This window comes from Lygodium microphyllum, chromosome 11 (assembly GCF_053477565.2).
Source record: "Lygodium microphyllum isolate KBCC chromosome 11, Lygodium_microphyllum_v1.1.10, whole genome shotgun sequence".
Taxonomy (NCBI): domain Eukaryota; kingdom Viridiplantae; phylum Streptophyta; class Polypodiopsida; order Schizaeales; family Lygodiaceae; genus Lygodium; species Lygodium microphyllum.
In genome coordinates this window covers 126496374-126523364 of record NC_141145.1, presented here as the reverse complement: position 1 = coordinate 126523364, position 26991 = coordinate 126496374, and the positions used below count along the sequence as shown (strand labels likewise).

Sequence of the window (26991 nt, the reverse complement as noted above, 5' to 3'; positions counted from 1 at the left end):
CAATGGGTAAATAGTTCAAACAAATAATCTGGTTAGCTTCGGCATTTTGGCGATGGCGTCCATCTCCCTGAAGAGGGTCGTGGTTTCCCCGAGTGCTTCCCCGCAGGAAGCCCGACACAAGGCCATGCTGTTCTTCAAAGACTGCTGCAGATCGCTGCCACAGATCATGGACATGTACGTCCTGCGCGAGTCCATAAGCCTGCCGGAGCTGCGCTCGAAGGTCACTCAAGAGTTCCGCAAGCACGCGCATGTCGGAAACCCCCAGGTATGCACACAACATTACATCTTCCTTTATCTCGAAAGGACAAGCACATCCTGCATCCCAAAATACCTAAAGTTTGAACAAATTGCTGCCATTGCAACTTGAATCACAGTTTTTGAAGATCTAGTAATGGGATTGTTGAGATAGCGCAATCAATTAGTGTTTGGAAGATCTATTTATGTAAGTGACGAGATAGCGCAATTGACTAGTGCTCTTGGAATTTTGCAGTAAGGTATAGTTAATGCATCGCACAACATATGCAACAGAAGTGCCAGTAGAACAAATCGAAAACAAGTCAGTTTGTTGTAAATCTTTCACATGCAGGTGATTATCTTTAGGTTGACAAGAAAAAGAGGACAGAGATGACGGCTTGGATTGTGCCAATGTTTTGGAAATGCTGATGATCTGAGCATGCGGTTGTCGTTGTCAGTGAGGTCAGCTTGAGCTTTCACAGGGCTCAGTTGGTGTTGTCAGTAATCATGGAGGTCAGCTCAAGCCTTTGCGTTGTATACACAATTGAGATGCATAAATCCTTGGAGAATAAGTCTCAGGTGGTCCGACTAGGTGCAGCTGCATTGCATTGTGGTGACTCATGAGCCTGGGCTAGGCTAAATGATGCCTTCAGCCAGCAAGCAGCTAGTCAGTCCCATGTTACACAATTGGAATTTTGGGATGCTTACAGTTGGGCCTTGTTGCATTCTAATTGAGTGGGGGGTCTCAAGCTGAGAGTCTTATGTCATTTGGGAACCTTAGCTTAGTGTGCACACTAAACTAGTACAAAAGTAGCGTCAGTGCTGGACAGGTCCAGCCAGCATTTAGTGGCAGTTCGGGGCTCAAACCATGCCTGTAACTACTGCTTTTTTGCTCTGCCTGCTGCACCCTGTTACCGATAAGTTTTGCCTTGCTATATCTCAGCCCTATTAAGTCAGATCTGTTTGTTTTCATCTGGGCTTGCTGTTGAGCCACTAACACCAAAAATAAATGGCTAAGTTTTGATACTAGTACAAATGCACCCCCATGCGATCGTGCAACCTCAATCCCTCATTCTAGGCAGCCATCATTCAGTCCTCTCATTGATCTCTGCTGCTTGTGGAGCTCAAGAGAGCGCTACCCTGTTTTCCGCAACCCCTACATAGCTGGGCAACCTGGTTTCCAGCCCTTCACAGCTGTGTATTCAGTCTACTGCCTGCTGCCCTACTGGTTTGGGCTCTCTTGAGCTGTTGGACACCTGCTGCTACCCGATGACATGCTCCAGCATCAGCAGTATCTGCATTTGCTGCTCCTACAGGCTGTTGAGCATCCCATGACCTTCTTGCAGCAGAAGCCTGCATCAGCAGCTATAGTGTTTGCTGAGTTGGAGGTCTTTAGGAGCTGCCACATCAGTGTGCTACAGCATGTGAAGTTGGCCGACCAGCCTTTAGATTCTTCTAGATGTTGATGCTATGAACCCTTACTCAGACTGATGATGCTATCAACCCTTCTACACGTTGATGCTATCAATCCTTACTCAGACTGATGATGGCAGCAAAAACACAGATGTGCCTGTAATTTGAAAGTGCTCATCATCTTTAGACATTGTGCACTGCTACTGTTGTGTTTTTGGATCTGTTCGACACAGAGGTTTGAGGTCTTCTAATTGTATCATCTTCAATACTTTGTGTTTTTTATGTTTGCCATATCATTTCTTTACACTTGCCGTATTTATTTTCACCTAGCATGTCAACAATTGTTGTTGTCATCTGGATATGTAGTTCCACTGGCTAGATCACTATTGTGTGCCTGTAACGTTCATTGCCAGCTAGTTCGTTTGCCATAGTTAGTGGTCTCCTTTGCGTAGGCTAGTGTGTAGTTTTTGCACAAGCTTTTGCTAGGGCCCTTCTCATTGCTATAGTTGTGTTGGGTTTTTATAGCAGTCAGCCTTATATTGTATATTGTGTGTGAATGCTTTAGCATAGTCCCTAGTTTCTACATCTTGTGTGTGTTTGCATAGTCAACATGTTTCTTTAGCATAGTGCCAAGTATTTTTTCTTGTATGCATTGCTCATGTCATTATACCAAGCTCTCCAACAAGTAAAGAAAAGCAAATACTCTTTGAGGGGGGTCCTTCAAATGGTATGGGTACCCACACAAATTTCTAAGCACAAAAAAAAAGAAAGAAACACAACACACTTTCATTTTATTTGTGTTGCTCTAAGCATGCTTGGAAACAATTTAAGTAGGTTTAGTGGGGAGATTTGGATTGCGTATTAAGCTTCTATATATAATATTGGTACCAAAGCTCCAAGACTTGAAAAGAGGCATTTGGGGAAACCAAGAGAACAATTACAAAAATAAGTAAATGTAAAAATCTATTTTTGTCGCACCATTGTGGTAGATGGTGCACTTGTGATTGTTACTACTAGTGCATTTCATGGTTTTATGGGCTTGCATTGGGGATTTGGGAGGACACCTAAGATAGCTGGGAGCTTATTTTTGGTTGGCTCGGTTGTCTCGGATCTCATTCTTTGGCCTATATAAATGTGCCTCTCTCTTCACTCTTTGTTGTCATTCATTATACACTCGTATCTTCTAGAGAAAGGGAGGCTAGAGGCACTCTTATAGTCCACCATAGCCCATGTTGTTTGTATGCATCTTCTCATCCTTTGGTGTAGGGATTCCATGGCTTGTTTCTCCATTCATTGAGTGCATGTGCTCTTGCATATGAGAGTTTAGTAGTTGTTTCTGTTGTCTCCACTTGCTATTTCATTCTCACATGGTATCAGACAAAACAACGGAGTGTAAAGAAATGGTAGGTTTTGCATGGAGAAAGAAACAGTGTATACAGCAAACATTGTGACACAATACTCAAAAATGTAGAAGACGAATGCAATAACTATTCATGTACATTGCCGATACAAGGAGCAAGCCTCAAGGTTCCTTGTCTTTGGGACCGATATTGAGGTGAGTGGAGTCCAATTGACGCCCATTAGAGCTTGGTGATGACTAGAATGTCCTAGGTGATTAGGTGGCAACACCTTGTTGGGTGTAAAGTCCCTTCACGTGTAAAATTTCTTAATCTCTGTGTGTATAAACATATATGCACACCCTTATTTGTACCCTAACATATAAATACATTTTATTCTTTGTGTACCGTGACTAGTTGGTACACTCATCTTGAGATTCTCTCACTCTCACTCTCAACATTGCTCTTGCTCCATTTCTATCTCGCATTCCATTGCGCACTCATCCCAACAAACTGGTATCAGAGTTGCGGCAAGTGTATGCGCTTCTCGAGGATAGTGCGAGTCAGTTCAGAGCGTGTGCAAAGGAGTCAGGTCGTTTACCTTTTAGTTAATTGAGGGGCAGTGTGCGTTTGTCTTGACCAGGCGATAGGTTAGGTTGGGCAGTTGCAACTTTTCCAGGCCAACGTGGCAGTAGGCGTCCCTCAAACGACCAGGCAACAGCTCGATAGTTAGTTGTAGGCCGCCTAGGCAACAGGTCAACGGCTGGCTTTTTCATCACATTTCATGCATTTTTTCATCAGTTTTTTTGAATTTCTGCAAGCAAGCCCCCTGCTCACTGACGGGGTTCACATGTGTATGCATAGTTCTCAGATTTGTGGGATTTGTGCATATTTGTGCCCGAAAATTTGGGAGTTTTCCCAGATTTGATGCTGTTCATACAGTGACATTGGACTTGGAAATTGTAGAAATTGTGCACATAGGCCTTGAAAATTTTGGGGTTTTCATGTACCAGTGAAATTTTGCTCACCTGAGCCGAATTTACAGAGATTGGTGCACATTTGGATGCGAGAAATTAGGGGCTTCTGCAAAATTTTGCAAAATTTGCCTGTTTTATGCTCTCGGAACATGTATTAATGCAATTGGGGCAGGATTGGTGAGTGAAATTTTGGGGCTTTTGCTGAAATTTGTGAATTTTGGCAAAATTGATGTGTGAAATGCACATTGGGGACATTGCTGAAGTAATCTTGAAAAACCAGTCACCAAAGGCAAGCCCAAATGTGACACAAGTAACCATGGTACACAAAAGTACCAACCAGCAATGAAAATCGCAAGATTGCAGAAATTTCAGATCTGCAAATAAATTTTCAGAATTAAAAGGTGTCTTTTACTGCATTCCTCAAGCAATTTCTGACACATTTAGAGACCAAGCCACCAATTACATGTGAAATCCCCAAAATTTCACTGCAATTTTTGCTATAGAGGCATTCCCTAGCACAAATTTAACAATTTTGATCAAAAGGCCTAAAATTTTAGAGGATAATCTGTTCAGATTGCATCGACACACGTACCCAAGTGCATATACTAGGCAATTTTTGCACGAATTAATGAAATTTTGCAAAAGCCTCAAATTTCTTAGGTCCGGTGTGCACAAATTTCAGTGAAATTGAAAAATTTCATTAAAATGTGAAAATCCAAATATGCACCGATTTTGCAATTTCTAAGTCGAATTGTCTTGTTTTGCATTAAAGTCCCCAAATCTGGGAAAAGCCGCAAATTTTCAGGTTAGGCTTGCACATTGTGCATGTGTGCGTGAACACGAAGTTGCAAGAGAGGAACAAATTTGAAATAATTTAAAAAAAAATGACAGCATTGATTGTCAAGCCGGATTCGTGATCCGTCTAATCACGGGTGACCTGTCGAACAGGTCACCGCCTGTCCCGTGAGCTTGTCGTTGTGTGTTGCTTGAGCATGGTCACGTGTTGTCTGCAGCATGTCGCCTATAGCCTGGTCGTGTGTCGCCTGAGCTTGATCCTGTGTCGTCTGTAGCTTGTCGTGTGCTTGCGGCGCCTGCGACTTGTTGATTGCTACCCATCCAGCCTGCTTGCGACACCTGCGCGCGACACTACCTGCTGGTTCGATTGCCCCTCCTGCACATGCTAAACGTTGACTATTGTTGCCGATACCTCTCACTTGAGGTTGCCTGATTAGCCCGTTCAGCTTCGAGAATCGTGCACTCCTTGTGCTCTGATACCAGTTTGATGGATAGTTTCTATGAGTTGAGTGAATGCAATTGATAATACACAGAGAGAGTAGAGATCAATAGAGAGGAGAGTGAGCACGACACTTCATGATCGGTACAAAGACGTGACGTGCGTTCACACCTGAACACGATAAAAGGCATGGTGAGCCTTTATTCCCAACAATTATGGCAAGAGTAAGTGATATGCATATCACCAGAAAGGAGGTAATTGATACTTTACTTTCAGCTCATGATGGGCTGTCACAATCATGGATAGTGGATAGCAGTGCCTCTTTTCATGTTACTCTTGCTTTGGAGTCTTTTTCAGAATGCTTTGCAGGTTGCCTAGGCAAGGTTTACTTGGGCAACAACTATGCATGTGAGATAGAGAGTGTAGGTACCATTCACTTGGCGGCCCTTGAAAACGGCCAAGAGCTAATTTTACAAGATGTTAGATATGTACTTGGCATAAAGAAAAGTCTATTGTCAGTTGGGCAGCTTGATGTAAGAGGATATTTTACACCTTTGGTGGTGGATCTTGGAAGGTCCACAGGGGCTATATATTGATTGTTAAAGGCAGCAAAAAGGGGACTTTGTACCATTTGCATTGTACAACATTACTTGGTAGGTTTTTGGCTGTGACTGAGGTTCATTGACTGATGGAACATTGGCACAAAAGACTTGGCCATATGAGCCAAAAAGGCCTTTAGGTTCTCTCATCTTTAGGGAGATTTAATATAAAAGGCTTTGGTCTTGACTTTTGTAATGATTGCATATATGGAAAACATGCGAAGTCTCCTTATTACTCTGGTGTCGTTAAGAAGTGTAATGCTCTTGATTTAGTATACTTTGATGTGTGCACTATGCCTATTATTTCATATGGGGGTGCACGATACTTTGTTACTTTTATTGATGATTTCAGCAGAAAGCCATGGGTGTATGTGTTATAGAGCAAAAAGAAAGTGTTGGATGCCTTTAGAAGGTTTCATGCTTTTGTTACCACACAAAAAGGGCTTAAGTTAAAAGCTATAAGAACGGATAATGGGGATGAGTATGTTTCTAATGAGTTCAAAAAGTTTTGTGAGATTCATGGCATTAAGAGAGAGTTGACAGGTCCTTATAATCTTGCATCAAATGGTGTGGCTGAAAGATATAATCGCACACTTTGTGAGAGAGTTAGATGCATGTTGTCCCCACAACTAATCTCTTACAGCAGTTTTGGGGAGAGACTCTTAAAACTGCTGCTCATGTATGCAATTGCTCTTTCAATTGTGCATTAGAAAATGTCATTCCTCTAAAGAGGTTTGGTCTGGCAAACTTGCTTCATATGACCATTTGCGTGTCTTTGGTTGTGATGCCTTTGTGCATGTTCTCGTAAATCAGAGGACTAAATTAGATATGAAATCTATCAAGGGCATCTTCATGGGATATGGAGATGAGGGAGAGATGGGTTATAGAGTTTGGCTTTCTCAAGATAGAAAGATAGAACACAGCCGAGATGTAGCATTTAATGAGGCAAAGTTGCTGAAAAATGCTACACAGGGTGACCTTGACAAAAAGAAGGTCAAATTTCAGCATGAACAGCCAGCCATCCAGCAACCATTAGTTGAAGATTTTGTTCCTTTTGATGCTGAAAATGAGCAGCAACCTATTGTGCTACAGCCAGAAGATAATGGATAGCAAATAGATGCAGAGAATGGAATTGGACAACAAGAAGAACATGCTGAAAACAGGTTACAGTAGCAAGAAAATGCTGAAATTCAGCCACAAGGTGATGGTGTGCACATACCTGAGGATGTAGGCCCATTGCCTAACAATACAGATCATTGGGTAAGAAGGTCTACACGTGTCAGAAGGCAGCAATAGAGGTTTCAGCCATCTTTGGATTGCATTTTATTGACTGATGAAGGTGAGCCTTTGACATTTAGAGAGACAGAGTCATGCGAAAACAAGAGAAAGTGGGAGCTTGCTATGCAGGAAGAGATGAAGTCTTTCTATATGCAAATAACACATGGGAGCTTGTAACTTTGCCCAAGGATAAAAAAGCTATCCCTAACAAATGGGTTTACAAGGTGAAATATATTGATGTGAATCCCAAGTAGAAGGCACGTTTGGTTGCTGAAACTAGCCTTCCTTTTGTGGATGGGTAGTAAATCCTTGATTACAACTTAATTACAACAGCAAACAATTAATGCAAATCTGAAAATACAAATTTACCTACTGATCTTGGACAATGCACACCCAATTGGCCCCAAAATTGGTGCCTCTTTCGGTATTTCTTTAGCTTTATTGAAGAAAAAGTTGATTTACAATGGGATTCTTCTGATCCCCTTCAAAATCCAAACTCCCCTTGCTGTCCAAAGTGGCTAGCAAGTCTTCAATCTGATTTTTCCCTTGATTCAGGCACTTAATTGGCCTTTTTCACCCACTTCATAGACGATGGAAACGCCCCAAATTCAATGGCAAGCTAGTTCTCCATCTGAATTTATCTGAAATTCACCTTCAGCCTTGAAAAATCCAAGTCTTGGAGCTTCCAATTTCTGGCCGCTTCCCGAGGTTGTTGCTAAACCCTAATTTTTACTGTAAATTAGGGTTTACAGCAGAGAAATTTACAATTATCAGCCTTCAAGGGTCCAAATGCTGAGATCTTCGGAGCAAGGCTATGAAATGACTGGGAGATGAGAGAGAAAACTGTAGAGAGAGAAAATTTAGAGTTTTGTCGCGAAGAATGATTGGAAATCAATCAAATGCAGCTGTTGCCTTGCCACAACAGCTTGTAGATGCAAAGAACTGAAGAAAATCAGTCATTTACTGCTGTTGCCTTGTCTCAACAGCCTGTAGATGCTGTCACCTGCTATTGATTGGTCTTCTCCTGCCCTTGGTTGCCTCAGAAGGTCCTCCAATGGCTGCAAATCAGACCAGCAGCATCTCCTTTCTCTCTCTTGCAGGCTGAATACACTTAAAATGCCTCTCCAGTCTCTAAAGACGTTTTTTAGTCTTGCATGGGCATTTTTGACAAGTGGCAGCATTTCCAAATGGTTTTTTCAGCATCATCCATAATTAAATATTAATTTTCAGTCTTTAAATAATGAAAATTAATCTAATTATATATTCGGTGCCCTGAAAAATTGTGGCTGGCGAATAATTAAATTGACTAGGCAACTTCCATTCCCAAGTGTTTGTGCGCCATCTTTGATTATCAGATTGGCGTTAGGTATCATTAAACGCCACTTCTCTAGTATCACCAACTGACACTTATGGCCAAATGAATGACCTAGGCCAACAACTGGCACCAGATACCACCAAGTACCTGTGCGGCATAACTTATAGCAACTTTTGCCTTTGACATCCCGTGATTTCCTCGAGTCCTGGGCTCATAAATTTACTCTAACCCCAATTACACCTCACATGTGTAACATTTACCTAACCATGTGATTAAAAATTAATCCACATGCTAAGTGAGGTTTCAGAAATACATGTCCTCATGACAACCCTCCCCCTTGAAAACCTTGCAATCGTCCTCGATTGCACTGCCAAATGCATCAAAAGCAAAGTACTGCACTGGGATTTTCCATAGGGCATCATAGCAAACACAACATTGCGCACTGCTGTTCAACCATTTTATATGCCCAACATATGCTGAAAATTACTAGCCAACATAACAGAAGACTCACAAAGAATCTTGAAAACATTGCAAGATTATCATGTGACATGTCCATTTCTCATGAGCTCAACTCATTTGGCAAAACCAAACCTTAACATAGTATAACCAAGCATAAACCATGGCTAAAACATCAATGGCATCATAACATATGCTGTTGTCCATGGAACTAGATGTAAACCATTGAAAATTGAGCATAATTTGATCATAAACTGATCACTTGCTGATTTGAGAACTGATCACAAACTGCTACAAATGTGACCCCAAACTGTCACAAACTCATTGCAAAAATTGACCAGCAATCAATGCAAAAACGGATCCAAAAAGTGACCATAAATGGTTCTCAAGCTGATAAAAACTTGAGCTGAAATTGATCATAGTTTTTGTCTCAAAATTGAGGTAAAATTCATGATAAATTGATCATAAGCTGATGCAAAAGTATAGTTCCAGCGCCTGGGTGAAACTCATATTTATTTGCATACATCTCACAGTGACTAGTACACTAAGTAGTGACCCCTTAGATGCGTACTGAATATATCCGAGATTCACTACATACGAGAGCTGTCCATAATTGGAGTGGAAGTGCTACCTCCCCCTTGAGCATCAGGCAATACTTTGGACCCTTGCTCTGTTGAACCTGACGGAGCCTGAACTAAAGTCGGCTCTAACTGAAAGGCATCTAGGTAAAGCTGCAACAACCGAGGATGGTTTGCCAAGTCATTCTCTTCCATCCATTTGGCATCCATGGGTGAATAATTCTGAAATTTCACCAAGTATCTCCTAGAAACTTTACCTTTGACCTTTCTTTCCTTATGTGCCAAAATCTTCTCAGGTACCAAAATCTCATCCAACTCAACAACCTTAGGCTGAATTTTAGCAGATATATCCTCTAGTACATCACCATGAAAAGGTCTAAGCAAGCTCACATGAAAGGCATTGTGTATTTGCGAGTGTGGAGCAATTTCAGCCTATATCATGCATCATTGATCCTCTTCAACACTTGAAATGGCCCATAGTATCTCATAGGTAGCTTTGGATACAATCGCTCTTTGCCCTTTCTCTTTTTCAGCCGTGCCTTTTCAAATTGCAGCAATATATAATCATCCTCTGCAAAGTGCAAAGCATGTCTATGACGATTAGCTGCTCTCTTTTGCTTATCTTGTGATCTTTGAAGTGCATATTTAACCTTCTGATAAGCTGCATCCATGCTTTCCACATAGCGATTAAACTCAAAGATTTTATATTTTGTGTGCAAAATAGGGGGTACTTTCTTACCACCCTCTACTATCTCAAATGGAGCTTTGCCCGTAGAACTGTGCACTGTGTTGTTGTAAGCAAACTCAACCAAGGGAAAATACTGCTTCCACTGTGTCTTGTGGTTTGAAACATAGCACCTCAAAAGATCTAACACTGTGTAATTTGCATCCTCAGACTGACCATTTGTTTGCAGATGGAAGGATGACGAGAATTTCAGCATGGTACCCATATTCTTAAACAAACCCTTCTAAAATAGACTGGTCATCCGGGGGTCTCGATCACTAATGATCAACTCTGGCATACCATGATACTTAAAGATGTGCTGCAAAAACAATTGTGCCATACGATCAGCCTTTATTTTCTTTCTCACTGTAATGAAATGGGCTTGTTTGCTAAACCTGTAAATGATAGTTCACATCCCATCATTCCCTGTAGGTGTCTTAGGAAGCTAAAAAATAAAGTCCATTGCAATGCTCTGCCAAGGTCTATCTGGAATAGGTAAGAGCTGCAACAAACACGGCATCTTTTGCCTATCATGCTTTACCTTCTGGCATACAATGCATGCCTTAACAAACTGTTCTATATCATATCTCAAAGCTGGCCAATAAAAGAAATGCTCCACTGCCTTGACCGTGGCATCAATACCTCTATGTCCTACATACGGAGGAGCATGACTTTCAGTGATAACTCTAGACCTTAATTGCTTTGTGACACACAATCGTCCATGCATCATCAGAAATCCATCTCTTACACAAAGTGTCCATGCCTTTGGCCATTGCAAAGCTGATCATAAACATTAGCAAAGTTAGAATCAGCAACATATTGCTCTTTCATGGCATCCAACTCAGTGTGATAAACCATATTGATAGCCGACAACTGAGGTTTACGTGACAGTGCATCACTTTTCTCACTCTTTTTTTGCGATCTGTTCCTCTTTCCAGCCCTATTTTCAAATCTTCCCTGATTTTCAGATTTACCCTTTTTCTCAGCCTTTTCCTCTTTGACATGTGACTTGGCATCATCATCGTGGAATCCTGCATCCTTTCCACACAGCAATGTGTCGGCTATAGCAGCAGTTTCTATAAGCTGAGACATGCTGGAAATAGTGGACTTAATGCAAAAATCCCGAATACCCTTTGGCAAACCACAAATATACTTCTCCACCTGCTCATGGAGGGGTACTGTGCGATAAGAAGTAACCGGCAGCAATGTATCCCAAAACTTCTTATTATACTGATCCGAGTTTTTGTAATCTTTGGAATTCAATTGATTTCAAGCTGTCATAATGTCCACTTCAAAGGTACTTGTCAACCAATTTGAAACAAACATTTGCTTGAATTGGACCCAAGTGATAGGTGACATTCCTTGAATAAGAAGTGTAGACCACCATTGCAATGCATTTCCCTTCAAAACTGTGGCTACCTTGCGTATCTTAGATGCCTTTGTGAAGTTGCCTCCAGAATAGGCTGCATCAAATTGTTGAATAAAAACAAGTGCTTTCAGTCTATCTTGTGCACCACTGAAAGGCTCAAACTTCATGCTTTTTTCACCTTCATCATAGTCCTTCGGTAGATCTATGGGAGTTAAGTTATCATAAATGGGCTACTGCAAAAAGGGTGCATTCGCTGTATTTGCATAAAACTAGCACTATCTGAAGCACCTACATGACCAACACCAAATCCTTGTGCTCCAATAGTCCTTGGGGGTGTCGATACATATCCATATGGCTCGCTTTGTGCCCCAAGCAAAAATGCTTATGCTGCCATACATGGGATTAGACATTCCACTTGCATTACCCTGATACATTGGGTGTTGTGAACCATGCATTGGTTGCTGCATACCATAGGGATTTGTGCCATACATTCCCGTATGCGGTGCCTGTCCAGTCATAGCATGAAAAATGGTACCACCACCAAAGTATCCTTACTGTCCCATGCTTGCATGTGCATAATTGCCTTGTTGCCCATGTTCCCATGGATTGGCACTACCAAGTTGGCCATGCAGTTGCACTTGCTGCCCCACGGATACCAATTGTTTGTGCTCATCAAGCATTTCGGGCTCTTCTAAAGAAGGCTTAGGCATTTCCTTCGGTTCTTGTGGTTGTCCGAAGCCGTAGAAGGTGTCTTCTTCTCTTTGCCTTTGTTGTCCTTCTTTGGGACATTCAAGAATCGAGTAAACTGGGTATCTTTTGCCAATTCAGCAAAAATTTTTGCTGCTGTATGCATTCGATCCTTGAAGCTATCATCAAATTCTTCAGCCTTTTGCTGGTCATCAACCTCTTTATGGATTGAGGTGCCAACCTTTGAATTTTGGGTCATTTCCCACATTTTCAGCATGCTGTACATGTTGAGAACCATACCCAATATTAGTCATTGCATTTCCCCCTTCACCATGTGATTGACCAAGGAGTGATACATTCTCTCCGCTTGATCCCATATCACCATGTGAAGTCATACTTGCTGTAATTCACTACTGAGAACAATTTCAGCAATAATGTAATAGTCCCAAGTTGCAATCAAGTACCATGGGCCCACCAATTCAAAGGATTTGATGGTATCTCGGCAATGGAACCATGAAACCAACCTTCCTTCCGTGGATGGGTGGTAAATCCCTGATTACAACTTAATTACAGCAGCAAACAATTAATGCAAATCTGAAAATACAAATTTACCTACTGATCTTGGACAAAACACACCCGATTGGCCCCAAAATTGGTGCCCCTTTCGGTATTTCTTTAGCTTTATTGAAGAAAAAGTTGATTTACAATGGGATTCTCCCGATTCCCTTCGCAATCTAAACTTCTCTTGCTGTCCAAAGTGGCCAGTAAGTCTTCAATCTGCCCCTTGATTTGGGCACTTAATTGGCCTTCACCCACTTCGTAGAGATGGAAATGCCCCAAATTCAATGGCTGGCTAGTCCTCCATCTGAATTTAGCTGAAATTCACCTTCAGCCTTGAAAAATCCAAGTCTTGGAGCTTCCAATTTTTGGCCACTTCCTGAGGCTATTGCTAAATCCTAAATTTTGCTGTAAATTAGGGTTTACAACAGAGAAATTTGCAATTTCTCAGCCTTAAGGGGTCCAAATGCTGAGATCTTCGGAGCAAAGCTGTGAAATGGTTGGGAGATGAGAGAGAAAGCTGTAGAGAGAGAAAACTCAAAGTTTTGTCGTGAAGAATGACTAGAAATCAGTCAAATGCAATTGTTGCCCTACCACAACAACTAAACTGGCTAGGCAACTTCCATTCCCAAGTGTCTTTGCGTCATCTTTGACCATCAGATTGGCGTTAGGTACCATTAAAGACCACTTATCTAGTGTCACCAACTGACACTTATGGCCAAATGAATGACCTAGGCCAACAACTGGCACCAGATACCACCTAGTACTTGTGTGGCATAACTTATAGCAACTTTTGCCTTTGACATCCTGTGATTTCCTTGGGTCTCGAGCTTGTAAATGTACTCTAACCCCAATTATACCTCACATCATAGTTGTCAGGTACGATACGGTATGGTACGATAAAATATGGTACTAATTGGTACCTTATGATTTTACAAGGTACGGTACGATATTAGTATGAAAAAAAAAAGATGATTTTTAAAATAACAAAAACCCATAAATCATTAAATGATAGATCGTAGAATACATGTTTAAAGTGGAAATAGCCATTTCATTACTGAATAAAATGAATACATGAGGGTGACCATTGTGATCGCATGGGCTATGCGAAATTGTGCGATACAACTACAGTCTAGTATATGTGATACAAAAAAAAAGAGAGACTTATGTCATATGAATTTATGATGAGGCATCACTATTATCATCATCATCATCATCATCAGAACCATCTGAGTGCTCATCAAGAGAGTCTAAAGATGGCTCCTTAGCATTCGATGATGAGATTGTTGGGTGTAAAGTGCCTTCGTCTCTGTGTAAATAGCGTACGGGTGTGAACACACCCTTAATGTACCCTAACATATAAATACATTCTTTTATTCTTTGTGTACCATCACAACGGTACACCTATCTCTGTGTTCACTTTCTCTAACTCTCAGGTCAGCTCTGCTCTTCACCTAACGCCTTGATCTCGCACGCCATTGCACACTCTCACCCCTTCAAACTGGTATCAGAGCGCGACGGTCCAAGCTTGCAGACAAAACAGGTGCAAGGAGGTGCAAGCAATAGCGAGCACTCAGTAGTCATAGGCGAGGGGGAACAATTGGGCAGAACAGACGGCAAATCCATCATGGGCCAACGGGCAGTAGAAGGTGTGATGGAGCGTGAAACCGTGGGCAGGCGTGACAGGTGATGCGCGTGTCAGACCAGCATCAAATGGATGTGACGGCATTAGGCAGTGGACTTGCGACACGCCAGCGACACTAGGCACAGCGCGACCAGCACGGGTGGCAGTTTGGCAGGCGTCACATCGCCTGACAGGTCATGGACCTAAACATCGGGTCAACGGACCCATCTTCCGTTTTTTTTTTCAGAAATATTTGAGATTATTTTTACCTCCTCTCTTCCGGGTGTTCCCACGTGCAAGCATAGTGCGCAGATTTGTGTAGATTTAGGCCCAGAATATTGGGGCTTTTCTAGGTTGAGTGCTGCTCATGCAAAATTGAGGTATTTGTGTCAGAAATTGCAGACATTGTGCGCTTTTGAATCGGGGATTTGGCCGAATTTGTTGAAATTTTACTCATTCGAGTTTAATTTCTCAACATTGGACCCATAAAATTTGGGGCTTTTGCTGTATTGGTGAAATTTTGTTCAGCTGAGTCAGATTGGCTGACATTGGTGCACAATTGGACCCGAGAAATTTGGGGCTTTTGCAAAATTTTGTGAAATTTTGCTAAATTTGCCTGTTTTATACTCCGAGGAACATGTATTAATGCAATTAGGGCAGATTTCATAGTGAAAAATTTGGGGCTTTTGCTGAAATTTGTGGATTTTGGCAAAGTTAAGGCGTGAAATGCACTTTGGGAATATTGCTGAAGCAATCTTGTGGTTATAAGCAGAGTGATTTAGCATTTTTATCTCCCACTTGTGCGATTTTGGAGAAATTGCAGAGATTTCTTGGTGTTTTGGGTATCAGAAGATGATACGCTCACATACGTATGTAGTACACTTGCTGGACAGCTCCCACTGAGTTAATGTATTGCTGATTATTCATGTTGCAGGAGTCTTAGTGATCATTTGCAGATCTGGGATTGGTGCATATGTATTTTTGGTGATATTGCTGAAGTTGGAGTTACCTAACAGTGGTGTATGCATTCAATGTATGCTGAAATTGCAGTCATACTACTGAACGTCATTCTTTCTATTGTTGCACATGTACTTGGACTGAATCTTGCTATTATTTGCTGAAAAATTGGGCTGAAATCAGCTGAATATTCAGCTCATTTTTGCTGTCATAAATTGCAGCATTGAATTTCTGGTCTATTGTTGAAAAATGGTTGCAAATGCTTCTAGCAGCAATGACACTAAATCCCTCTTTGAAATCAAGAGGTTTGATGGCATTGGCTTTGACTTATGGAAGGATAGGATGCAAGGCATTTTGTTTCTCAAGGACTATGAAGATGCTCTCTTGGAGACTAAGCCTGTAGCTATGATAGATGTGGATTGGGCTAGACTTAATAAGAAGGCCATTGCATACATTAAGATGACAGTGTTTGATGATGTACTTACAGATATCAAGCGTCTTGACACAGGTTATGCTATATGGAAAAAGCTTAAGGACACTCGTGAAAATATAACTCTTGTGAATCAAGTGCATCTTATGCGTAAACTTGTGAACATGGAGTTGGATGAGTCTAAGCCAGCATCTGAGCATTTGAGTACTTTCACAGGGGTTTTGAGTCAGTTGCAGGACTCTGGTTTGGCGGTTTTCGATGATAAATTGAAAGCTATTTTCTTATTGATGACTTTACCTGACAGCTGGGAATCTTTGGTTGTGTCACTTAGCAACAATCCCGCTTTGACTTTTGATGGTGTTAGAGGTTCAATCCTCAATGAAAAAATCAGAAGAAAGTCTAGTGGTAAAAGCAGTGGCTCAGCTTACTATGTAAGAGGCAGGTTTGAAAAGAGGGGTAATGCAGCTAGTAAAGGTAAAAGCAGAAGCAAAAGCAAGGGCAAACAACAGGATGCCACATGCTATCAGTGTGGGCGTAAAGGGCATAAAAAGCTTGATTGCCGATACTTCAAGAAAGAGCAAGAAAGAAAGAAACAGCAGGGTAAGAAAAAGAAGGATGATAAGAAAGATGATGACAGCTCTTTCTCAAAAGAAGTTGCAAAGGCAAATGCTGCATCTAGTGTGGTCATTGAAGAGCTTCCTGACACTGAAGAGATACTTGTTGTAGCCTCATGTAATGATGCAGATATTATGGCAGCAACAGGTGATATGCACATCATGAGCCCTTCGTGTAATGATGCAGATATTATGGCAGCAACAGGTGATATGCACATCTAGTGTGGTCATTGAAGACTAACGAGTAGCCCCATCATGAGCCCTTCATGTGGGAGACTAAGGAGTAGCTCCACATCTTTTGGTGGATCTATAAGTGTTGCAGGCAAAGACAAAGGAAAGAAGAAAGTATTGGATGGTAATGATGCATCTGCTAGTCATTTGGGATTTGATGGAGATTCTAGTGGTTCAGAGAGTTTGGATAACGAGCTTGGTATTTCTTCAGTCAGGATACCAAGTGTATAGAGAGCATATAGTAATGTAAAGGCTTCACTGAGTAATCCAGTGGTACGCAGGTTTAGCAGGGTTAGATACCGTGTTAAAAGATTTGGTTTTGAAGGTTATACAACTTACCATTATGCTTATATGGTGAAGGTAGTTGAGGATATTGAGCTCACTTGTTTTGAGGATGCTCTTGGTCATACTCATTGGAATGCAACAATGGATGAGGAGATGGTTATATTACAAGCCAATAAGACTTGGGATTTGGTACCCTTGACTAAAGGCAAGAAAGCTATTGGTTGTAAGTGGGTTTACAAAGTCAAGCATAATGTAGATGGTTCGATTAGCAAGTATAAGGCTAGGCTGGTTGCAAAAGGCTAGGCTCAAACATATGGCATAGATTATGAAGAGACATTCAATCTAGTTGCTAGGATAGCAACTGTTAGATGTGCTATTGCCTTGGTAGTAGCCAAAGGTTGGAGTTTGCAGCAAATGGATATTAAGAATGCCTTATTGCATGGTGAATTGCAAGAAGAGGTGTATAGTTGTAAGTGGGTTTACAAAGTCGAGCATAATGCAGATGGTTTGCTTAGTATGTATAAGGCTAGGCTAGTTGTAAAAGGCTTATATGGCATAGATCATGAGGAAACATTCAATCCAATTGCTAGGATAGTAACTGTTAGATGCGCTATTGCCTTCGCAGTAGCCAAAGGTTGGAGTTTGCAGCAAATGGATGTTAAGAATGCTTTCTTATATGGTGAATGGCAATAAGAGGTGTACATGGAGTAACCAACAAATTATGAGGATCTAGAGCATCCAACATATGTGTGCAGGTTAAAGAAGACGCTCTATGGGTTAAAGCAAGCACCTAGAGCATGGTTTGACAAGATCAGAGAGTATCTTGCCAATATTGGCTTTTATATTTTTAATGCTCATCACTCACTTTATGTGAGAAGGGGAGATGCAGGTTTAGTCATCATAGTCATTTATGTGGATGACTTGATTACTACAGGTGGCAGTGACAATGGGATTGTTGAAGTTAAGGACTTCTTGAAGAAGAAGTTTGAGATGAAGGATTTGGGTGAGCTGAGATACTTTCTTGGTATTGAGGTGATTAGATGTAATGATGGTATATGGCTATCCCAAAGGTAATATGGCTTGGATATGTTATCCAAGTATAGTATGACATCATGTAAGCGTCTTTCAGTACCATTAGAAAAAAATGTAAAGTTGAGTGCTGATATTGGGGATGAGATAGAAGTCTCTACTATGTTCAAGAGGATAATAGAGAGTTTGATTTACATGACTATCACAAGGCTAGACTTGAGCTATGTTGTTGGTTTTGTCAATCAGTTTATGCAGATGCTTAGAAAGCCTCATTTGAATGCAGATAGACGCATATTGAGGTATGTGAAGTCCACTTTACATTATGGACTTTTTTATGAGGCAGGTAAGGATGTATATTTGTTTGGATATATAGATGCATATTGGGCTGGTAGCATGTTAGACAGAGGATCTACCAGTGGATTCATGTTTTTCCTTGGTAGTGTAGCAGTTGAGCAACAAAAAGCAACCTACAGTTGCTTTATTGAATACAGAGGTTGAGTATAGAGGTGTTGCTATGGCAGCATGTGAGGTGGTATAACTGCAAAAGTTATTAGGTGATTTGGATGTGCAGGGAGATGGTCCCATTGTCATTCATTGTGATAACATGAGCAATATACAGCTAGCTAGGAACCCAGTGTTCCATGCTAGGACAAAACACATTGAGGTGCACTACCACTTTGTGAGAGAGAAGGTACTTGTAGGAGAGATTGATTTGGTATATGTCAGCACGCAGGATTAGATAATTACATTTTCACAAAGGCATTGGTTGCAGAGAAGCTTCGAAAGTTCCGAAGCTTACTTGGAATTGCAGAGATAGAGTTGAGCTTGAGGGGGAGTGTTGAGATGGCAAGCTCAACACGTGCGGACATTGATGATGGACTGCCTGGCTAGATGGGTCAGCACGTCTACACTTAGCACATCGGTGGTCATTATGATACTCACATGGCCATTAACTTATCACTTATTATATTTAGTTTGTTACACCTACCTACTGTTGGTAGAGATATAGCGCTAGTCGACTAGTATAGTCAGTTATGCATTGTTTGACTTAGTAGGCCACTTTCCTTTATGTTGTATTGTATCTATACTTTGTGTACATTGTATTGTGTGGAATGTGGAAACAGAAGAAGAAGAAAACCAATAAGAAAACATTTTTGGCCTCCATCGCTCTTCTTGTGTTCTTGAGTGAGCTTCCTCTTGTGTATATAGTGTGTGCTTGGTGTAGCAGCTCAAGTAAGTCCCCCCACCACACGATTCTTGACAATATCATTTCCATAATTCTTTATGAATGTAATATTTTGTAGTGATATTGTTACTGGAGCTGGTTATTCATTTAGAAACTCTCTCTCTCTCTCTCTCTCTCTCTCTCTCTCTTTCTCTCTCTTTCTCTCTCTCTCATTCTTGTGTTTGAAGAGCTGTAGCAGCAAGAAGAGATGCATGCTTTGCTAGTTTTTCGTGATGAACATCAAGAGGAGAGTGTTTTGTAACCATCTCGAGGTGAGGCACAATCGGGAATCAAATTTTTTCTCCTTTCTCTCTCTCAACAGCTCTATTTTATTGTAGATCAGAATTGGGGTTTGCTGTTTGCAGTAGATCAGTGGCTAGGGTTTGCAAAAAATCAGTCAATTTGGGTTTGAAATTACTTGCTGAAGACATCCTAACCAAAATCCTCAATTTGCCCCTTGTTTTGGATTGTGAAATCATTGGAGATTCAAGGTAGACATTAGGGCAAACGTATTCAGGCGTGTAGATCTGTATGCCAGCCATTGAAAGCATTAAATTTAGCTTCCAATCTCAGGGCAAATGCATATCAAAGATTAGGGTTTATGGACAACAGGTTTACAGGTCCGAATTACTTTAATTTGAAAGTTAATTGAAGGTACATTGGTTAGGGCAAAGCTCTAAGATTATTGGATAATCAGGTTAAGGCCTCATTCAACAAATCAGATCAGTTTGGGATTGAGACTCGTGCAAATTTCTCATTGATTGCAGTGTGGTAGAAGTTAGAGACCAATGAACATGGATGCATTTTTAAATATTATGTTGGTCAACATTGGAGTGATTGCAGATTGTAGAATGATAAGTGAGATGTGAAATACAATCTAGGGCTTTATTTAATCGGATTGGGAATGATCCCAGACCTTAACCCTAAACTAACATGCACTAAGGTGTGTTCACTTGTTGAAATGCATTGGTGTGTGCACACACACGGAGGTAATATAACTAACAAACCCCCTTTTGGGTCATGGGTGATTGAACCCGTAGCACAAAACATAAAGAAAATAACTATGGAAAGTATGAAAAGATGGAATAGTATGCTTTGATACCATGTTGAGAGATGGTAGGATTTGCAAGGAGAAACATAGTGTACATTGTACGGTAAACAATGTGAGAAAGAAAACTCAAAACACAGAGGAAGAATGAAGAATGATGAACATTGAATCATGTTGAAACTTGATATAATGAAGTGGAGCTTGGAGATGATCGCACTATCCTACCTGATCAAGCATATGCCATATGCAAAGGTGTATGTGTATGCCTGAAAGGCTAATTAAATGCTAGTGTGGCTTAGAGGCACAATATACATGACGAGTGTCCTAAAGCTTGGGTATGGCTTTCGGGCTTGACATAGAGGCCATGAAAAAGTGGTTACAAACCTCCTTGCAAGATAACTCCTAAGAGAATCATAAGAAAAAAAGTACAAGAGAGAAGAAGATAGAGAGTGAGAGGGAGAACTCATGCAAGTACACACAAATTGAATGAATAGACTAAACAATGATAAGGGAGATTTGAAGTAAAAGTTAGGGCCTTATTTTATAGGCCTAGGGACGATCCCAAACCCTAACTCTAGACCTACATGCACTAAGGTGCGTTCAGATGCTAACATACTAATGTGTGTTCACAGATGGAGGTAGTATGACTAACAACCTTGAATTGGGGTTCCTATGACTTGCCAAGGAGTAAACGAGTTGCATATCTAGTGCCGTCCACAACATTTGGAGGATGTTCTTCATCGACATCATCATCGGTTGGATTTTCCACTCCATATAATATGTTGTGTCTAGTCCGCTCCCCCAACTAGTCAATCGATTGACAATGACACCACCATGAATGCTCTATTATGATGTCCTACACCTAGATCCTGTTAGTACTCACGTTTGTCATGCACTATCATCTCCCGCTTGTGAGTGTTAGTTTGAGTTAGACGGGTACATTAGGAGCTTTGACATGTCTATTATGTGTTTTGATAGAGGAGGGAGCTCATTTTAGAGCATGCATTTCTCATTTTAGTTGGGATCTAGTTGTGTTCACATTAGCTGATTTATTTATCAGCATTTTTCTTAGCGAATCAGCCCAAATTGTGTCACCTTAGCGTTTACTGATTAGTTGCCAGCATTTATTGCTGGTCGGACAGTATTTTCAGCACATTTTCCTCTTGGTCGGCTAGTTTTGGCATATTTTGGCTATGTATAGCCACCTCCTATTTGGCTGGTCATCATTTTGTTTTGTAGGCTCCAGCAAACTTCGACATTCGGGCATTTCTTTGTCTCGTCTAGTGCTGCCATCTGTCATCAGCCTGATCTGGTGCCCTCATTGATGCCTTGGGCTGTGTGCAGGGATTGATCATTCCTTGTATTCAGCATTCTTCCATTGTTCAATGCAGATTTTCCTCTTCCATCCTCTTCTTTCTTTGCAATGTTCTTCCCTTCTCTCTCTGTGTTCGTGTTTCCTTTTCTGTTGCGCACTCTCACATGGTATCATCACCAAAGTGAGGATTCTGAGGTTCTACAAAGAGAAGACCATCCTCTACGTTACATTGTTACATGATGGAGCTTGACGGAGCTGGAATAAGTGAGCTGAGAGTGAACGCGTCGGATAACACACACAGAGAGTGGAGAGAGCAGTAGAGAGGAGAGTGAGTACGACACACTTGATGTTCGGTACAAAGACGAGTGTACCACTTTTTAGGTTTTGATAATATATATAAAGTACAAGAGTGTAAGGGTGAGTTCACACGTGAACACTGTAAAAGGCACAACGAGCCTTTATTGCCAACAACTTCCCATCTAAGGCAACGTGCTTGAAGGTAGATGAAAGAATCAGCTAAGTCTATGTATGTATAAAGCTGAAAGAGACATATACTATCCAATCCCCATTATCTGGCGGCAATGAGCAAACCGCTCGGCTGGAAGACCCTTTGTGAGGTCTGCAGGGTTATCATTTGTATGTACCTTGACAAGCTCAATGCCTTTGTTCTCAAGTATATCCTTGATAAAGTAATACTTCACATGTAAGTGCTTTGTCTTTGCGTGAAAGACAGGATTCCGTGCTAGCATGATAGCACTCTGACTATCACAGTGGAGGATGGGAATCTTTGTAATCCCAAGCTCTCTCACCAAACGTGAAAGCCATGAAGCCTCTTTGCATGCCTCTGTGGCAGCCACATATTCTGGCTCTATAGTAGACAATACAACATACTTTTGCAGCCTAGATATCCAAGAGACTGCTCCTCCTGTGAACATGAATACATATCCTGAAGTAGACTACCTACAATCAGGATGGCCAGCATAGTTTGCATTAGTGAAACCGACAAGTTACAACATATGACTTCTGCTTACCAAAACAGATACACAAATTCTTTGTGCCCTTAAGGTATCTCATGATACCCTTCACTGCTTCCCAATGCTTTTTGCCAGGATATGCCATGTATCTGCTAACCACTCCCACCGCAAATGCAATGTTAGGACGTGTAGCAACCATAGCTTACATCAAGCTACCAACAGCTGAAACATAGGGTATCTTGGCCATTTCAGCCTTTCCATCATTTGATGTAGGGTTGTCATCTGCACTAAGTTTTACATATGGAGGCAATGGTACACTAATGCCTTTTCCCCCCTCCATATTGAAACACTACAAAACTTTTGTGATATACTCCTGCTATGATAAATAAAGAAGACCCTTTGATCTGTCTTTTAGTATACGCATGCCAAGATTTTGATTTGCTTCACCAATATTTTTTATATCAAAGCTATTGTGTAAACTCTGCTGCAATGAGTATGTCATCCACATACAAAACCAAGAGAATAAGGCTGCCATCTGTTGTCTTCTTGGTATATAAGCAGTGATGAACTTGAGAACGAGGAAATTCTTGAGATTGCTTGAATGTATCAAATTTGTGATACCATTCTCGCGGTGCCTACTTCAGCCCATACAAACTCTTGTGGAGTTTATATACCATGTACTCTTTTCCCTTTGTAGCAAAACCTTCAGGCTGTTGCATATAGATCTCCTCATGTAGATCACTATGTAAGAAGGCGGTTTTTACATCCATCTGTATGAGTTTCATGTCTTATGATGCAACCAAGCCCAAGATGGTTCGCAAAGTAGTCATTTTGACTACAAGAGAAAAGATTTCATCAAAATCAATTCCATGTTTTTGCTTGTACCCTTTAGTAACCAAGCGTGTCTTGTACTTTGGCAAAGAACCAAAAGCGACTTTCATTTTGTAAACCCATTTTCAGGATAGCACTTTTTGTCCTTTTGGCAAACATACCAAATCCCAAATGCCATTCTTCATGAGGGATTCCATCTTTGATATCATTGCTTTGTGCCATTTCTTACTATCCTATCTGTCCATCACTTCCTGGAAGCATGACGGTTTATCACAATTTGTTAACATGGCATAATCAGCCACATAGTTTACACCAGGAACAAATCTATCTGGCTCCTTTTGCACTCTGGTCAACCTACGGATATAGTGGTCAAGATTTCCTGGCTGTTTAGCTTGCAAATCTGCATTAACAGCTTGCTGTTTTGTAGGTTTAGCATGCTATACAGCTGGTTCAGGTTGTTCCAAAGGCACATGTTCTTACTGAATTTGTGGGACATCATGGGCAAGATCTTGCTGATCATTTTCAGCATCATTCCCTACATTTTCAGGGACATTTACAGCAGGTATTTGCTACTATCTAACATGCATTCTTTGCTGTCTTATTGGTACATCCTCCCGGAATACAACCCTTTTGACCTCCTTTGGTCTTTCAACCTGTTTGTGGATGCAATCTTTTCGGAAGATGACATCATTGCTGCGTACTACTTTTCTTTTCTCGGGATCCCATAATCGATACTCCATCTCACCTTCATCACCATATCCTAAGAAAATACATTTATAGAACTTCAAGTGAGCATATGAAGGTGGCTTGCTGGACCATTCTTCTAGAGGGACCCCCCTCCCCCCCCCAAAAGACCTATTTGGTGACTGATTAATCAAGTGCACGGTTGTCATAATAGGCTTGGCTCAAAATCCATGGGGTAAAGCAGCATGTGATATCATTTTACGGACCTTGTCTTGAATGGTCCTATTCATATGCTCTGCAACACCATTTTGGGACGGATTATGAGGGGCAGTAAGCTTCCTTTTAATCCCTTTGCTGTCACAAAAGTCTTGAAAGGCTTTGGAGACATATTCCCCACCATTGTCAGAGTGAAGGCATTTTAATGTATTGCTGGTCTGATTTTCAGCAAGTGCCAGGAATTTTTTAAATTTATCCAAGGCCTTGTCTTTGCAATGGATTGGATAAACCCATGCTTTGCATGTGGACAGTGGCGTCATCAACAAAGGTAATGAAATCCTTCTTCCCCCCTAAAGATAATCCTTCTTCCCCCTTAAAGATAATCTTGGCATTTGATATACATCTGAATGTACCAACTCTAAGGGTGAAGACTTTAGAGAAAGAGATTTTTGGTGTGATGTTTGAGCATGTTTACCATAAATACAATGATAGGTGCACATTTCCCCGGGAAATTTTTGGGGCTTTTCACATTTTAGTGATTTTTTTTCAATTTTATTGAAATTTGTGCAATCCGGACCCGAGAAAATTGGAGATTTTGCAGAATTTAATCAATGTGTGCAGGAATTGCCTAGTATATGCACTTGGTTACATGTATTGATGCAATTTGGACGGATTTCCTCTAAAAATTTTGGGGCTTTTGATCAAAATTGTCAAATTTGTCCCCGGGAATGCCCTTTGGAACAGAAATTGCAGTGAAATTTCGGAGATTTCACATGTAATTGGTGGCTTGGTCTCTAGATGTGTCAGTAATTGCTTGAGGAGTGCAGCCATAGACACCTTTTAATTCTAAAAATCTATTTGCAGATCTGAAATTTCTGCAATCTCAGGATTTTCATTGCTGGTTGGTACCTTTGTGTATTGTGGTTACTTGTGTCACATTTGGGCTTGCCTTTGGTGACTGGTTAGTCAAATTGGGACTGAAAACTATATCTGGAAACAGTGACAGCAGTTTGGAGCTTGACGGAGCTGGAATAAGTGAGCTGAGAGTGATTGGGTCGGATAACACATGCACAAAGAGTGGAGAGAGCAGTAGAGAGGAGAGTGAGGACGACACACTTGATGTTCGGTACAAAGACGAGTGTACCACTTTTTAGGTTTTGATAATGTATGTAAAGTACAAGAGTGAAAGGGTGAGTTCACACCCAAACATTGTAAAAGGCACAGTGAGCCTCTATTCCCAACATTACATGGAACCCTTGATATTCAAGGGGGTTTGGGAACTTCCATTCCCGGGTTTTCTTCTGTTTTTTGGGGGATACTTCAATTGATGTACCATGATACAATTATTGCATTGTAGTAAACCTCTGTAAAACATGGCTATAACTTTCTTTTGTAATGGGAGTAGACACTGCACCTAGGAGTTACACCTTCCCAATGCAGGTGCTAAAAATAAGACTTTTCAAGGGTTTGCATTTATGTGTCACGTTATGGGTTTAGTTACCCATGGCTTTTTCGAGTGAGAAGACAGCCAGTTTTGTTTGCTGTCACTTGGAAATGCTAACTCATGGTATGATCTATTCCTAAACTGCTGCTCTTTGGCTTGAACTTTATGCATTGAGACAGGGTTTCTTACGATGTCATGTGGACTTTCTTTTTGGTAGGTTGAGACTACTTAGTGATGTCAATGGGTCCTTTCTCTGGTGGTTTGATTGATTGATCATGATCTATTCACCCAGGTTCAACTTGCAAGTGTGTAAGTATCTTTGGCATTGTGCCATTAGAATGGGTTTTCTTTTACATTGGACAAAAATGTCAGTTAAGGACAAAAAAAGCCTCATACAGTTTCTGTATTTCTTAAGAAGTTGTTCCCTTTCTGAGCACACGCTGTTGTTAACTGAAGTGGGCAACTTGTATTTCCAACTTGAATTCACTTCAATTAGTAGTGATGCTTAAAGTCTGCATGTTCGAGCTTCAATGTTCACACTTGGGTTGACTGAGCCTCTTGGTGGTGGTTCTCAGGTTCTGGATGCACTTATTGTTAAAGGACAAGAAGAGTTGATAAATCTTTTGTCACATGCAAAGCAGCGGCATCATGTGATGTCACAGTGGGTTGTGGGAAGAGAAGGCCTGGTACAGCCTCAGAAGTTAGGAATAGCTGATCATGGAGAGTCTGAGTTTCTCAAGAAATTTTACATGACCAATAGTTCTTAGAAGCTGAAGCAATGGCTCTTGTCGATTTATAACCCTGTTCTGAATAAATTTTCACAACACTCTCTACAGCCCTTCCATCCTGATAATGACAGATGCATTTTAACTGAGGACTGGTTTTCTCAGCATATTATGGAACTCTGAGCTTTGTTGTTAAGATTTTGAATGGACAAGTGCTTCCTGTGATACATGGTATGCCAAACCATGAATATTTGAAGGGCTGGCAGCAAACTTATGTGACATTTCTTGGCTGCCAAGTGTGCAGTTTCAAGTGGTGTTTATGATGCATATGGTTGTCTGCTTGTTCATCTTTGGTGTCTCTCTTTGAAGGAAATTAGCTTCTGTGAGTTTAAACAAATTAATCTTCGAAAAATAATTCATAACCAAAAAGGATGTACTCCAAACTCTATTTATGAAAGGTACCTAGAGATGGATTTGAGCCAAGGCTTTTGAGAGATTATTGTGACCTTTATATATGTAGACCGAGACTTGTAATCTCTTTGCATGTGAAATTTTATTAAGAAATCAGGAATTTGCTTCATGTACAGTTGGATAACTTAT

The 26991-nt window shown here is 40.9% G+C and overlaps 1 protein-coding gene across 1 annotated transcript; it reads left to right on the top strand.

Annotated features, from left to right (window-relative positions):
* LOC148029345 (LYR family of Fe/S cluster biogenesis protein) lies at nucleotides 1-26738 on the top strand. The gene is made up of 2 exons (XM_087688124.1): nucleotides 1-265; nucleotides 26242-26738. The coding sequence occupies exons 1-2, from the start codon at nucleotides 53-55 to the stop codon at nucleotides 26431-26433; spliced, it is 405 nt and encodes a 134-aa protein (XP_087544250.1). The 5' UTR covers nucleotides 1-52; the 3' UTR covers nucleotides 26434-26738.
* Nucleotides 26739-26991: the final 253 nt, after the last annotated feature.